The 16,528-nt window shown below is 49.5% G+C and overlaps 1 protein-coding gene across 2 annotated transcripts; it reads right to left on the reverse strand.

The window, feature by feature from the left end:
* Positions 1-18: 18 nt before the first annotated feature.
* MRPS18A (mitochondrial ribosomal protein S18A) lies at positions 19-15,545 on the reverse strand. Of its 2 annotated transcripts, XM_006190697.3 has the most exons (6): positions 15,391-15,545; positions 8,700-8,731; positions 6,113-6,220; positions 3,635-3,758; positions 3,336-3,405; positions 19-446 (listed from the first exon to the last, which is right to left on the reverse strand). In XM_006190697.3, exons 1-6 carry the CDS (start codon positions 15,500-15,502, stop codon positions 302-304), a joined length of 591 nt encoding a protein of 196 aa, XP_006190759.1. In that variant the 5' UTR covers positions 15,503-15,545; the 3' UTR covers positions 19-301. The 2 variants fall into 2 exon arrangements, with proteins under 2 accessions (XP_006190759.1, XP_032319053.1); XM_032463162.1 differs by lacking the exons at positions 6,113-6,220; positions 8,700-8,731; positions 15,391-15,545 and adding an exon at positions 4,818-6,086 and having other exon boundaries at positions 375-446; positions 3,537-3,758.
* Positions 15,546-16,528: the final 983 nt, after the last annotated feature.

A 16,528-nucleotide genomic window follows, 5' to 3' on the forward strand; every position in this document is an offset into this window, starting at 1 on the left:
CAGTGAGCACACACCCAGTGGGCAAGTACGAGCCTGGTTTATAATATTCTAGGCAAAACTCCTGTCCCCTGGCACTGAGCGAAGCCCAGGCCAGTTATGAGACCACAGCAGCTGCCCAGGAACCCGACTCCCTGCCCACCTGCCCCCAGCTCCCAGCACTGTAGCTGGGCAGGCCCAGGACACTGAAGATGGTCCTGCTGACCGTTGTGCCATCCACTTTGGAGGAGCCGGAACGCCTGGTGGGATGGGGCGGAAGTGCAGGACAAGCTTGGGCCAGGCTCTCGGGAGGCCCTGCTCTCAGTCAGTGATACAGCACCAAAGGCCTGCCCGAGTAGGAGATATTGTCCTTCAGGAGGGGGGACCCCACAGCCATGCGCACCCTGTTCCAGCGGTGGCCTTTGTTGTAGATGGGCTTGACGGAGCGGGGAGACCAGCGGGTCAGGTACCTGTGGAGGGAGGGCCAGGAGGTGGCTGTGAGGGCTGGTGGCCCATGCTGCAGCTGGGACTGTGGGCATGGCCTCCTCAGGCCCAAGCCACGGTTGGCCAATCAAACCCTTTCACCAGTTCTTCTTTCTTGAGGAGAAGGGGCTTTTCCTGGGAGCAACTACCGAGTGTGCTGTAAACAGATGGGCTGGGCTCTTGCTGCCGTAAGTGTGTGTGGCCAGGGTCAGGCAGCCCAAGGCCACGCGCTCCCTTGATCTTTATGAGTTGTCAGTGTTTGTGTGTATCTGCTGGGGGAGGAGGAAGTGGAGGAAGAGGCTGCTCAGAGAGCAGATCATCCCTATTTGGCCTCAGTCTTGGGAAGAGGAGAGCCTGATGTAAGGGCCTGGAGGAATCCTTCCCTCTTCCCCACTTGGCTCACTCTAACACCACCCCAGCCTTCAAGGGACAACCCTGGTGGAGGACCCCTGCCTGTCACCCAACCCATGATGAGAGCCAAGGGTAAGGGCCCATGGGTGCAGACCTAGGCCAGGAAGGTTCTTGGAAGTGGGAGGGGGTGGGGGAAGATGGCTACGGCCCACAGGCCTCTGGCCTCCTTTGGGGATGGCAGGGCCGATAGTTCCTGGAAAAGTGGCTCATGCCGGCTGGGACTGGGGTTTACTCCATCCAGAATGAGACCTGGATTCTGTCCAAAGAGGCCCACCCTTCGTCCTGAAAGCTCAGCCACAGAAAAGACCAGGATCCTCCCCTGCCTCCACACTAGGTCGGGGCTCAACCCAGCTGCCCTAAGAGACCCTCAATTGAGAGGTTTTAAAATTAATAGCCACAGCTGAAAAACTTTAGATAAGAGTGAAAAAATGACTGCAGATTTATACATTTCAACTGAGCTCCCCTGGACCTTGGTCTTCTGCTCTCAGCTCTGAGATGAAGTAAAAAGCTGGGGGGGGGGGTTGCTGGCCTACATGCCAAGTGTGAGGTGGGCCGGCAGGAGAGGGCTTCCCCATGTCCACTGTGGCTGTCAACACCACAGCAGGGAGGCACTGGTGCAGTGGGCCAGCCCCAGGGATGGCTTCTCCTATGGCTGGTGGTGCTGGGACAGCAGGAGAGTAAGGGTAAAGGGAGGGGAACACCTAGCAGGCCCCACACTGACTTCTCCAGTCTTCAGAGGGGGTGGGTGAAGAGGTGGGGTGTGGGAGCAGGCTCCCCAAAAGAAGTGCTCATTGGGTTTGAAGACGTCAGAAGATCCTGAGGTTGACCAGATTCTCCAGAGCTGCTGCCCTAAAGCTGTTCTTCCCCTGCTGCCCTGGAGAGACCCCAGGGAAGCTGGGCTTCAGTTAGCCCTGGGCCTGATGCCTGTGCCCCATGGAGCAGCCAACTGGCAGGGGAGGGGGCCAGGGGCCTCCAGTCAGCTCCCAGGGAACACTCCAGCTCTAAGAAGGACCGAGGCTCCTTCCTAAACGAGCTCTCCCCTCCTACCTCTCCTGAAGGGGTGGGGGAAGGAGGAAGTGTGGCTCCCAGGGCCGAGCAGAGCCTGGGCCAGTACATGGCAGCTCAAGGACCTCTGGATGGAATCATAAAGTCCTTTGTAAGGAATCAACCTCCCTCGTAGCCAGGATTCCCTCTCCTCCCCAGGGTGGCCTTTTGCAACCCAAGAGCCCCCACACGTCATCAATCCTGTGTCACGTTAAAGGACACCGGATATATGGGAGGGAGCCTGGCTCTGCTTCAAAGGCCCGAGGGCAGGATGATTGTGTCCTTAGGTTTCTGCTGTCTCTTAACAAGTTGGGGTGGGGGTGGTCCTAAAGCACATTTGGGAAAGATAGGAAGAGGTTAATATGTCCCATTCCCCCAGGGCTGCTGGCAGATGGCCCAGCTAGCAATGTGGGAGGTGCAGGTGGAGGTGGGCATGGGGCCAGGGTGCTGGAAAGGCATCAGTGAAGACCCAGCTCTGGTCCTGTACCCCCAGCCCAGTAATCTATGGCTGGTATCTCCCTGGTCTCCCATCCTCCATGCCTGGGTTCTGCTGGGGATCAGCCTAGGAGGTTCGTTGGGGTAGGGTGTCTTGCTTTGCTTTAACCAGAGAGAGCAGTTCCAGTGGCAGCTGGACAGGCTAAAGGAGGGAGGGGCTGTTAACAGGGAAGAGTAAGAAGAAATTTCATGTCCTGGATTTATTCTCAACAAGAGGGTATTGTAGGCCTAGGAGTATGTGAGTGTGGTAATGTCAGAGACGGCTGCCTGACTGTTAGACAGGACTCTGTGCTTACACCTGAGGGGGCCACCCTGCTTAGGCTAAAAGGGAGACTGATTGATTCTGGGATCTAGAGGCCTTTCTCTCCTCCTCTATAAAACCTCAGGACCTCATCAGATGCCATGTGTAGCTGTGCAGGTTGTTAACTGCACAACTCTAGGGAGCACCATTCACAATCTAGTCTACACCGATGCTGCCCTCAAGTTTTGCAGTGTACGATTTGCACAGCTATATGCAGTTGCCCTCCCATTTCTATTTCGAAGGCTTCATTTTGCCCTTTAATAACCCCAGTGCTATTACTGAAAGTTTGTAGAAGTGCTCTGACATTCCCATAGCAACCCGGTATGATGTCATAAACAGAGGATTAGCACATTCTAATGCCCAACCAGCAGACCTCCTTACCCTCCTTGCCCCTGTGCTAAGTGCCCCACTGGGGAGGGATGAGGAGAGAGGCTGAGGCCGACAGGGGAGGGTAAGAGAAGCGAGCACAGTATCAACTGCAGCAGTGGTGGGACTGGCGGGGCGGGTGCTTAGGCTGAAAGGGGGTGGAGCGCTCTGGCTTTCTTGAGCTATGGGACAATGGCTTCCCTAGCGAGGGCTGAGGGCCTGCAGAACGCTGAGGGTGCTGACGCCCAGGTTTGCTTACCTGTTGAGTCGGGGTCTGCTCTTTGGAATGAATCCTTCAGGAAGCTTAGGCCTGTGACTTGGGAGCAGACCTGAGTGGAGGGAAGAGCATTTAAGGGGATGGTCTCTGCAACTCCCTCTGCAGCTCTCCCGGGGGTGGAGGGAAAGCCCCAGGGGGTGGAGCTTGGCACTGGGGGATGAGTATAATGAAGCCTCTGGATACCCATTTCTCTTCCGGAAGGGGCTGGGACATATGGCAGCTGGAGGGTGGGAAAGGTGCCCACAGCCCTCTGCTCCTCTTAGTCCTGAGGGGCCTTCTACCTGCTCGGTGGGCCATCTTCACACACTCCTCAATCTTGCGGTGCTCTTCAAGGCACAGGCCTGTGACCCTTCGGGGCAGCATGCCCCCATGTGGCCGGATGAACTGACTGAGCAGCAGAACATCCTAGTGGAATCAGAAAAAAGAGATGAGGGTCATTCGGATGGGCGCATGCTGCTGGGGAGCCAGGGCCAAGTGACCTCCAGGGGAGGCTGAGGCCTCCCTGGGGAATGCAACCTGAGCCCATGCCCCCACGCCCCCACGAAGAGCTTTGCACGCAGGCCTGCTACCTCCACTCTAATAGAAGTTCAGTCCCAATTTAGCAAGATTTTCTGACCCCATTACCAACCCTGAGAGCTCTCAGGTTCTCCATGAGACAGTCTTTTGATAGATAAGATTAGAGAACAGGAACTCCTCGGGAAGTGTTAACAAGCTTTCCTGCACTGACAGTATCTTTCCTGGTGACGAAAGGTCTGTTCTCCTTGAGTGAGGGCGGGAGTACGTCCTATATTTCCACACAAGAGGGAAAACCTGTACCACTCCCGCCCCCAAAGCCTACATATGCACCATGGGCCAGAAGACCCACAGGGAGCCCCTCCCCCTTCTGCTGGTCCCTCTGAAGCCCAAGGCAGGATAAAAGCTGAGGAGGAAGGGCCCAGGGTTGATAAGTTAAATCCCATATCTTCTAATGTGACCCTGTGACCAGATGTGAATGGATTCTTGGGCTTCCTTTGAGCCATCAGATGCCTTTGGACAAATCAAGGAAATAAGGCTAAACAGAGCCAGAATCAAGAGAGACCACTTCCCCTCCCAACTCTCACAGGATGGCTGAGGGGGTTAAATAAAGTCTCCTACCCCACCCACCCCCGAGGGGCCTGGCACACTGGTCTCCACAGTCTTGGTCCACAAATTGACTCTGCCCTGGCAGGCGCCTCACTGTATAACCACAGATTTGTTTTAATCACTGGACAGTTCCCAGGGGACCCAGGCCCCCAATTCCCACCCCTGTAATCTTCACAATCTGATGAAAAGAACTTGGATTGGATTATCCAGGGCTAATACACTGGCTCACAGCCTCACCACCCCCACTGCAGGCTGCCAAGCAAGATGACAGCTTTGTGCAGCTCAGGCTAGCGGTGTCCGGAGCAGAAAGGGGTAAAAGAAAACAACTTCTTCAGCCTTTACCTTGGAGGGGATTGGATTTCTTTTGCTGGATAAACAGAGCCAAGTCCATTTCCTGGAAACTGCTGGTAGGAAGAATGCCCCATGGCGGTCAGGCAGGTGTGGGTTCACCTTGCCGTCTGCAACTGGGATTCTAAGTACGGCCATGACCCCACTAACTTCCATGTCACAAGAAGTTGAGAGCACTGTCCCATGGCCTGCAAGTTCCCTGTTACTCAGGCAGCCATCAGCAGAAGGGCTGTGCAGGGTGAAAGAACCCCACCCCCACCCCCACCCACGGGTGGCCTGAAGCCAAGGCTCACTGCCCAGGAGATTAGTTGGGTCATTCTGTTCAGATCCCATGGGCATGTGGCCTCTCCTGCTCTCACCACCTGACCAGGATCTCTGCCCTTAGTCATCCCATTCCATAGAGGGGCACAGGGACAACTTGCAGGTCAAACTGGCCCAGAGCCTGAATCACCTGAAATCTAAAAATAGGGAGCTTAATGTCACCAATAGAACTCTGAAGGACAAGTATGGATTTCTGCAGGGCTGTGTCCTTTCCCCCAGGCCTGCCCCATGTCCAGACAATGTAGAGTGGGAGTTGAGATCATAGGCCCTACCTGGGTTTTGTATCCCCAGAGTTTGTATCCTAGCTCTGATACTTACTAGCTGGGTGATCTGAGGCAAGTTCATTAACTTTGCCATGCCTCAAATTTCCTCATCTGTAAACCAAGTATGAAATCAGCACCTACTTCATAGGGCTATTGTGAAAACTAAGTGAATTATGACAGGTAGGTGCTTCCAGAGCATGCACTCCATGCAGCTCACCTACTGTTACTCACTCTCATCTCTCCGTGCGACAACTCTAGAGGAGCTAGAGCAAACAGGGGACTTCGTAGCTCCACGTGGAAAGACAGTGATGTGTCCCCGGATCACAGTGAGGACCCTGCAGACATGCGCTCATTCTAAAAAGAGGAAAGCCAACCTAGACCCTGATTCCATCCTCCTGGTGGTCCCAATCACATGCAACCAGACCGTGAACTAAGTCAGGGGCTTTCTACCCTGGCTGCACATGAGAATCACCTGCAGAGTTTAAAAAAAAAATGATGGCCCGGCTCCACACCAGACCAACCAAACTGATGCTGGGGGTGGGCCCGAGTAGTTTTTGAAGCTCCCCTGTGATTCTCATCTGCAGCCGGGGTTGAGAGCTGCTGGACCAAATGCGTCTGTCTCAGTGGCTCTGTGAGATGCTGCTTAAGCCAACTGGGGAACACGATCTCCGCGCCGTGCAGACGTGTGTCTGTGCCCAGACTCACCTCGTGGCCATACTTGTGCTTCAGGTTCCAGCGGCAGATGGGGCACTGGCCGGAGGGGTTGGGGGGATTTGGACTTTCCTGGTGGGTCCCTGTGATACGGCCTTCGATCTAGGAGGCAGAGAAACAGAGCCAGTGACGGAGAGGGCTGTGGGGAGCCCTGATCCTCAAGCAACCCCCCAAGTGAGACTCCATCTCTGGGGGGCTCATGGGAGTAGCGAATGGGTCTCTCCACCTGAACCATGGTGGCAGTTCTGCAGCTGCTGCACAATGGGCCTTGGGGTGGCCACAGAGATGGGGTTTGGTGGCCTGCAAACGTAGTAGAAACTGAACTTAATTTAATGCTGGTGGCAAGAGGGAGTAGTTTGCTGCATTAGCTGAAAGCTACCTTTCCTTCCTCAGAAAAGACAAAAACCCCAAAACATTATACTTCCCTCTCCCGGCTTTGGGGAAAAGTAATAAATGCACATGGTAAAAAGTTTCACACTGTGCAGGGATGTGGAGTCCAAAGGAAGTCTCCCTCCCATTCCACATATCCTCCTCAGAGGAAACTGCAGTTTCCAGCTTTATCTGACAGAGGTGAGTCTATACCAGAGGTTCTCTGCCAGGCATGATTTTCCCTCCCAGGGACACTGGACAATGTCCGAGACATTTCTGATCGTCATCTTGGAGGGATGGGGTGCTACTGGCCTCTAGCAGGGAAGCTGCCGATCATCCTCCAATGTACAAGACAGACCCCACACCAGAGAATCAGCCAGTCCAAAACACCAACAGTATGGTGCCAAGAAGCCCTGGTCTATGCCTATACAAAGAGACATCTGTGCATACCCCCCTTCTCCTCTCTTTCCAAAAACACAGAGGGGAGGACACATTTCCCTGCCCTCCTCCTCTTATCATTTTGGATGCCACCTTTCAGACCCCACTGAGGCCACGTGTGAAATGACCTCCGCCAAGGCTGCTGTATCCTGTGACACAGCCTTGGAATTATTAAGTGCAATAAACCAATGATCTGGGAGTCGGCTCCAATTGCAAGAGGGGGAGTTTAAAAAGCCTTGCTGATTGAGGCCACGGATTATGAGTGAGGTTGGTGCAGGTCTGAGAGGCTTTGGGGGGAAGTAACACTGTCTCCTGGCGGAGAACTGACAAAAGGCAAAGGGGGCTGGAAGCAAGACTTGACTGTGCAGGGCGCTGCTACTACCTTTCTGTCAAGGCCACCACAGCTATGCCAGAAATGGAGACGTGTGCTAGGGAAAATGTGCAGGGTCACGGAAGGCCTTGGGAGGGGGTCAGGGTGGGCCCGGGGTGAGAGGAGCTAATGTTTATTGACTCCCGCTATATGCCTGGCTCTGTGCTAATAATGGTCCACGTGTACTATCTCATTTGACCCCACAACCTAGTGAGGACGGCATCATGATCTTATTTTACTGATGAAGAAAGTGAGACCTTGGAAAGTGAGCAATACCTAAAGTCAGCCATGGCAGCGCCTCCCTGGGCTTGGCTGGCCTTCTGCCCCCAAAGGCTCACATGGAGCCACATGCCTCTGTGTTCACTCCACAGATGGCAGATTCACACCCCACAGGAAAAACACTCTTCACCCTCAAGGGAGTGTGTTTCTCTCCACCAGCATGGAGTTTAGAGGGTGAATGCTTGTGTCAACTTTGAACAAGGAAACCAGAAAAGGTGCCCTAAGGGAATGGGGGAACCCTAGAAAGAACTGTTTTTTATTTATTATTTATTGTTATTTTTAACATTTTTTTATTGAGTTATTAGAAAAAACTGTTTTGAGGCTAAGCACTACAAAGGCTGAGGGAATGTTCTGGGGAAGACCCAAAGAGGGAACCATATGGATCTGTCCTGGGGATAAGACGGCCTTGGGGAGGACCGAGCTTGGCCAGCTGCCAGAAGGGTTAAATCCCTGGTTGACATGGAAGCTACAGTGGCTTCTGAGAGCTCTGTGGAGTGGTTGAGGATTTCTTGGAGGCGTGGAAGACCATGTGAAAACAACGTTGTCTTTCAGGGATTATAGGATAATCTAGGCCCCATGACTCCCTGAGGAAGGGAGGTGAGGTGGGCCCAGTGAGTGAAAGGGGAGAGTGGGTGGGTGAAGAATCGGCCTAGCTTTCTCACCAATAGACAAGCCAGGGTGCCAGCTATGAGTCTAGGGCCCAGAAAGTGTCACCTTTTAACGTAACACTTAAGGAGTAGCTTAGTCATTCTAGGCAGAAAGGAAAGACACTAAGATCCAGGTTCCTGGCCCAGGGTCAGCTTACTCTCTCTAGTCCTGCCATTCCTTAGTTTCCCCTTCAGAAAACTGACCTATCACCCACCAAAGAACGTATCAGTAAATACCTCTGTGAGCCCTTGTCACGCCAAAGGCGACTTTAATCAAATAACAGATGTTTCAGTCCTGATTAACCACACTCCGGCACACAGGCTGAAAAATAATAGACTGTGGGATTTATGGTCACAGAGGGAACAAGATCCTTAAGCCAGGAGTCCAGCTGGGGCCTCCCCCCCAACTCCCTCAGAGGAGCGCCAGGCAGTTCCAAGAGTTAAAAAGGTTAGAAGTAGCCAACTTGACAGTACTTACTATAGTCGTCTTCTCTTCTTGGATCTCCACCACTACAGAGATAAAGGGGAAAAATTAGGCCAGCCATTTAATAAGGAACAGGGAGTTTCAGATAGTGGCTCAAACTCTGCACATGCAGAGAATCAGAGCCTTCTGTCTGCCCTCTCCCACAGTCCCCACCTGGAAGAGGAAGTATGCAGGGTCACCTCGAAGTATCAAGGCTCTGTGCCCTTGAGGTGGGTGGGGCAAACTCAGAGGCCCAAGTCCTATCTTCTTTCTGGGATTAAGGGTCTCCACACTATTTCTGCCCTTCTAAGCTGAGATTCGCCCTGGTTCTCTCCAAGGGACTTGGCAGGATCCTGCCCTATTGTGTCTAGCAGTAATGGCCTAAGAGTTGGGGGGCGGGGGACAAGGCAGACACACCTAAAAGACTTTCAGATGTACCCACTGCATGTGCTTTTTCATGACAAGAACCAGACAAACACAATTCCTGACCCTGACAAGTTTGCAACCTAAGATACAGTACTGAACTACCACTGCTCCGGGGGCCCTACGTGGATAAGCAGTGAGAAAAGTTCACACCTAAAACATCCTGAGAGCCTTGTGTTAAAGCTGTGTGAGGGCAACTGTGTGAGTTAAGTCCTCTCCTCTCCTTGCAGGGTTGCACTTTGTCATCCACACTGGAGAGGGATGATGGAAGAGGTAGGAGTGACGGACCTGCAGATACTGGGTCCAGGCAGAATTTCAAGGGAAGTACTGCAATTCCACACTCGGGCTCCCTTGGTTCTCTGCCTATTCAGGTCTGAGGCAGTCAGAAGAGAACCCAAGGGCAAGGCAGTTAAGTCACACACATGTCAGGCTGTACATATTTCCTCTTACTTAAACAGGATGCAGAACGAGAACTTCAACAATACCCAAAGGAATAACAAGCTAATATCCCACATACGGCAAATAATCAAATCGAAAGTTCTTGGAGATTCTCCCTTGGTCTCCCAGTTTCTTTAGAAAGAGACAAGCCATAGGTGTTAGTGCCAGAACTGGCAAACCACAGATGCTCAATAGATGCTCGTGAGCACATGGGGAGCAAAACACTTGTCCCGGTCCCCTTCTGACTGCTAATTACTGTAATGAAACATGAGGGCACATATCTAGGATGCAAACCATCTCCCCAAATACAAAAATCGTATTTTAAAAGCAGCTTGGCTACCACAATTAGTTCTACTCAGCTCTAGCCAAGGAAAGTACTACAGATTAGGAAGAGCCTAAGGTTAACTTTGAGAATCTAATGAAAGTTATGGATCCCACCCTGGAAACATGTCTGTAAGCATACACACCATTAGACACGGGTTATAGGAGGCTCCCAGACCCCCCCCAGCTCCGTACCTAAATGGTAATACCAGTTTTCCCTCAGTGGGGGCAGTAGGCAGTTTCCTAAAGTTTCTAAAATAAACATGTACTGCTTTTGCAATAAAAAATAAACAACAAAAAGAGGGAAAGAGAATGTCTAAGAAAAAAAGTGGGCAATCTAACCCACCCAGAGGCCCACGGCAGCATCTGTGATCACTGAGCTCTGTGACCGACACCTAATTGGACACAGACTGCCTGGAATCGTCCCCCGTTTGTTTTCTGGGCACGGCCATTCATAAAGACTCATTACTGCAAACAACCAACCTGAGAGCCCCTCAACATTCAACTCCAGACACAAAGGAGTAACAAAGGCGAGAAAGGCCCCGAGGCTTTCTCCAGAGAACACTATAGTTACTAATCAATTCAAAGACAAACTAGGTTTCTCCCTGGAAGAGAAAATGTGTCACCCCACACGCGGCTCTACTTGTTCAGAACAGAGACCAGCTAAACGCAATGTGGGTGAGATTCATCCTGGTACTCAGTCTGGAGGCCAGCACAACTGCAGGGGGACAGTCACTGCAATGTGTCAGCCTACAAATGTGGTGGGGGCAGAAGGAGGGCCCAGCCCCAGACTGGCAGGGCTGCCAGGCATCCCAGAAACTTTGCAAATTTGCAAAAACCAAGTTGGAAGAGGGACAGAGGGCGACCCAATCTGAGCACCAACAGGTAGGGGGGCGAGTTTTAAGAATCCTGATAAGAAACAAAAGGAGAGACCCGTTCTGGTACCTCTCTGGTCGGCACGAGAACAGTGCCCTGAAACGAAGCAGATAAACATGTGCTTCCCCTCTCTGTGGAGGCACTTGGGTCTGAACCATGAGGTAAACAAGTCCAGCAAAACACACATCACTCCAGGCAAAGAACCAAACCCTGAAGTCATCCCACTGGCCCCTGGAAGAGAGATCAAAGCCTGTGGCAAGCTCCACTGTTCATGAGCTCCCCACAGAGCAGCTCTGAGCCAGTGAATCATCTTACAACAAGCCAGTGGGTAAAACAATAGGCAGATGCTTATCTACTAGAGACAATTTGTCAAACCAGAAGGAATGACCTGAGAACTCCTAAGGGACTGAGATTGATCAGGGCGGTGTCTCAGCGCAGGGGCAGAGGGCCCGGCTGGAGCCCAAAGAGGCCCTAGAAGATTTCAAGCCTCTGCCAGCAGGAGATAGGAATCAAAATAGTATTGATTTTCAGTGTGCATACAAAAACATGTCAAAATCAAACAAAACCTGAGACCCATTTTGTCCCTGGCCTCCTCTCCATTCAAGAGAAGTGGGGGTGGCTAAAATAAGCTAGACCAACAGAAAACTGTTAGTCACTAACAAGAAAACTTGTTTAGAAAAAGATGGAATAACCCTTGTGTTCTGAGATATGGCTGTATCAAGAAAACCAATGAAAGAGATGAAGCAGACTTCTAAACTAGGATTAAGGGCCAAAATCTTCTAAGCCAGGCACTTCTCATACGCATCAAATAATCTGTGCCACGTGAGGCGACACATTGGCACCCCTACACCTGTGGAGTGTACAGCCCAGCTCCACCCGCTGTGGAGAGCTCCAGCAGAATAGGAGACACAGTCTTTGCCTTGGAGGAGAAAAGGGACTGAAACCAAGCGTGGGAACTTCACTCTAATAAAATACATGCCTCGTAAAGAGGTCTTTTGAGTACTTCAGTAAATACTCGCCTAGGATGGAGTCCAAGATAACTGAGTTGTAACAGTCTAGAGCAAACAGCATTGCAGTGAGATTGCAGTGAACGCAAAAAGCCTTGATGGCCACGTAAACACAGACACAGGCAACTGCAGCAGGATAAAGACCCAGCTGTTTAGTAAAGGAGGAAATGAGGAAAGAGGGATGATGAGTAGAGGGCACTGCTGCAGGAAGTGCCCAGAGACTAAGGTCCTTCTTGGAAAGGATCTAAGCAAACCAAGCCCCAACCAGAGCAGGAAGGGATGGAGTAACCAAATGGTAAGGTGGCTAAAAGGTCCAACAGTCCTACGTAGGGTCAGGGAGTGGAGCACATGTCTGGGAAGTGCGGTTGCACTTCTGCCTGGTGACTACTTTTCTCAAACTCCTTCCTTGCCCAAGCGCTGCTCCCTTCGGTTCATCTTTAATTTCTGATCCTCTCATCACCTACCCCCCTCCCTTTCCCTTGGATCCCTGAGGGAATGTCCGTCCACACTATCCTTCAAACGAGCAGTCTTACTGCTGCAGAAAAATATCTTTCCACTAGCATGTTACTCTGAACTATGTCTCCTGAATCCTTTAAAGCCCCCAACTTGCTCACTACTCTCTCAAAGCTTTTAGAAGGCTGCCCATCCTGCCAGGCACATCTTTGCCTAAAATGCTAGGTCCTCCAGAAAGCTCCCTTAACTAACTGGAAAAGATGAGGAAAATTCTCTTCAGCCTTGACCCATTTCAACACTCTGTTCTGAGGGTCTGATAGATCATTACTGTTAATTCAGATAGTCATATGTGCTTATTTTTCTTGTCCCCCCCCTTTTTTGGGGGGGCTAATAAGGTTTGTTTATTTATTTAGGGAGGCACTGGAGATTGAACCTAGGACCTCATGCATACTGAACCTCCTCCCATTTTTCTTGTTTTAAATGTATTGCCCTCACAAGGGCTCTAAGAGTGATAAAGCAGGAATCAGGTATATAACACAATCTTTGCTAAGTCTGGCAGCATCAATCATGAAAGCACTAAATGGTCTTCAGCAAGTTAACTGATGAGAGCTTTCAAGGAACATCCCTGGACCAGGTTTCCTCATTTGTAAAAATGCCAATAATATCCACCTTTAAGGACTGTTGAGAAGATTGAATAACTGTACGTGGAAAACCTAGCACAGTGCTTGCAGCAGGCACTTAGTAAACCACAATTTCCACTTTTGTCTTCCTTAAGTCTTGCTTCTCCCATAATCATCTTTTTTGGTTTTATGTGTCCCTCTGTCAAACTTTAGACCACACTTTCTCAACAGTGGCAGGATCGATATTTCGGGCTAGGTGGTTCTTTGTTGCAGGACTCTCCTGTGCATTGCAAGATGTTTAGCAGCTTCTCTGGCCTCTACCCACCAGATGCCAGGAGCACCAGCTGTGACAACAAAAACTGTCTCTGGACATTGCCAAAGGTTCCCTGAGAAATAAAATTGCCCCTAATTGAGAACCACTGCTTCAGACTGAGAGTTTCTGTAGGCAGTAGTGGTGATGCTGCTTGCCCATGAACTCTGACTGCAATTAAGTATCTGATACTTTGAAAAGTAGAATGCTTGATTCTCTTTTTCATGCAGCAGAAGATTTAATACTGAAATGGCAATATTCCTCAAACTGATTTACAGAATGCAACCCCTATCAAAAGCTCAGCTGGCCTTTTTATTGAAATTAACATGTTGATTCTAAAATTCATACAAAAATGTAAGGGACTCAGAAGAGCCAAAATAATCTTGAGAAAGAAGAACAAAGGTGGAGGATGTACACTTCCTGATTGCAAGACTTACCTCAAAGCTACAATAATAAAGCAGTGTAGTAACCAGCATACAGAACTAGGTCAATGAGACAGAACTGAGTTAAGAAATAAACTGTTACATTTACAACCAATTAATTTTATGTCCTTAGAGAATGCTTGAATATTTTCAGCAAGATACACAGCTTCCTCCCCAAAACTTTAAATTCTATGTGTACAATATTATTTGTGTGTCAAATATACCAGTTAGGACCAGTCAAAATTAGTTATATGTGTAACACTTTATGCCTTACACATAATGGATAGAAGTATCAAGAGAAAGTGTTTTCATTTAAAGGCTTTGGAGATAGGTGCTTCTCAAGAAAAACAGTATATGGTAATGCCTTCATGTAAGATCACATCAATTCAATTTTTTAGCTTTTATGTCTGACAGTAAGTAACAAAGAGAAGTTACCAACCCAAATACTCATGGCGAGGAAGACTTGTCCTTTCTATCGTCAGCATGATCTCTTTGGTGTCTGTCTTCATCAATAGATTAGTTTATGTAATGTTAACCAGGCAGTATGTGGTTTGTTGTCCTTCTAGCCACTGTTCTTTCTAGCAAACGTCCCATCTTCCCTTCATAGCTAAATTCTTCAAACATACCCATTTCCATTTCTTCATGAACTATCTCTTTGATTTCTCCAAACTGGGTTCCTTGCCTGTCATTCTATTTAAATTTCTGTTTGAAAGCTAAAAAAGAGACCTCTTCTAAGATAAATCCAATGCTCTCTTCATTAAGCTCTCCTTTTTGGACTTTTCTGCTCTCTCTGACAACAATGATAACTATTTTCCTCTGGATACATCTCAGCTTTAGTTAAAGGATCTCTGGTGAATATGATGCCAGAATCTTAGGAAAAAACAAACAAACAAAAAAACCCACTTCACTTTTTTTGGACATCACTCATCCTTTCCTGCTTCCAGCAGTGCGCAAAGGAAGGCTATGTCCTGAAACACCTTTTCACTCTCCACCAGATTCCATCTTTTTATGAGCCTCTTGAAGACACATCCCCCTCATGAAAACTTCCAATTGGATTTGCTGTTTCCAGTAACCAAATGTCCCTGCACTTCCTCGTGTAAATATCTAATACTTAACTTGCATTTATTGGAGTGTATACATATCATCTTATTAGAACCTAACTTCTCAGGAAAAAGGCTGTATTTCTTTTTCTCCAAAATCCCCTGACAGCTTGAAGTACAGCACTTGGCCATAAGTAAGCTCTCAGTTCAATACTAGAATCAGGCCGTCTTTACAGACTTAAGATTAATGAAAAGAGAAACCACCATCCAACATATGCCTCTGTTGCAGCTGTTTAAAGGACTTTCTGTCTTAGCTTCCACCTCTCAGGGAGACTAGCGGCCCGGGCAGAAAAAGCTGCCATATGATTAAAGCATTTTCAGATGAGAAACTGGGCAGGGAGGTTCTGGGGAAGGTATCCAGATGTCCTTCCCTCATGGCCCAGGGATTCTTTAACGAAGGAGGCAGCGGTTCGGCGAATATGGAAGGCAGAATTAACATACAGATCCTAATCAAAAACTTTTCTGAACTCTGGGACAGGTTTCTCTTCTGCCCTGTTAACTAAGCAGCCTTTCTCTCCGATTTCCACCACCCCCATGAGGACACTCACGATGCATGGGAGATCAAGATAACAGAACTGGGTTCTGGAAGGGAATTTCAAGCACCCCCGGGAGATCCAGCATCTCCGACATTCCAGAATCTCGCAAAGGAAAGGGAGGGAGGGGCGCAAGGGGACTGAAGCAAGCAACTTTCGCTGCTCCCCTTAAACCCAGGGAGGCACCGGGACCCAGGACTCACCTTCCCTGAACCCGCGAGCTGGAGGCCGAGCCCAGTTGATCGCGGCCGGGCCTCCCAGGAGCCCTCGGAGCAGCCTTCCACAGCCGGACACCAACATATTGAGGGCCGCCATCTTGAAAGCCAACGCTGACCTTTTGCGCACTTCCGCTTCCGGAACGGCGCGCGCGCAGCCGCAGTGGCGGGAAGGAAGTGTGCGTCTTGCGGGCTTCTAGCTCCGTTAGTCATGTCGTGCACGTTTCCCTCACCTCTCTGGCTGTCAGCTAAATGCTTTATTCCGAGGGACTAGGGGAGGTCCTTAGCTACTGTCTGCCAGTCTTAGAAGTCACCAAGGTCTCTTTCGTTCCCTGGCAGGCTGCTTCGGTAAAATCACATGCACTGACCTTATTTCTTTAAAACTTTTTTTTTTCTCTGCAAGTCAGATGTGTATTTTTCAACTTACTGAGCTTGGGTCTAGGTCTGTACCAGAGAGGTTGAAATAGTTAGGAACAATGGTTCTGGAACATCAGGTATCCTGCTGACCCGAGATAGAATTAATGGCCCTGTCCCATGTCTTTCATTCCCTTATCAAAGAGCTTCCCTTTGGCCCCAGGGCCTTTGCACAGCTATTTCCTCTGCCTGCTCTGTGTCACTGGTAAGCTTATTTTTCTTTTCATCTTGGCCATTCTGTTGAGTATGTAGTGGGATCTCGTGTATTTAATTTACATTTCTCTGATGCCTAATGAGAATGAGTCATATTTCGTCTGTTTATAAGTCATTTAGATATCTTCTTTTGTAAAACGTCTGTTCAAGTCTTTGGCCCATTTTATATTGGGTTGCCTTTCTTATTAATTTGTAGAAGTTCTTTATATATTCTGGATACTTGACTTTTTTTGAATCTGTTTCTGGAAATGTCATCTCCCCCTCTGCGGGCTGCCTTTTCATTCTTCTGTAGTACGGTTGACCCTTGAATAACGTGGGGATTAGGGCACTGATCCTCTACACAGTTGAGAATCTGAATATAATTTATAGTCTACTCTTTGTGTATGGGGTTCCCCCATATCTGAGATTCCTTTATATTCATGGTTCCACATCCATGGATTCAACCAAGCAAGGATTGAGTAGCACTGTAGTAATTACTATTGAAAAAAAAATCTGTGTG

This window comes from Camelus ferus, chromosome 20, assembly GCF_009834535.1.
Source record: "Camelus ferus isolate YT-003-E chromosome 20, BCGSAC_Cfer_1.0, whole genome shotgun sequence".
In the NCBI taxonomy this organism is placed as follows: Eukaryota; Metazoa; Chordata; class Mammalia; order Artiodactyla; family Camelidae; genus Camelus; species Camelus ferus.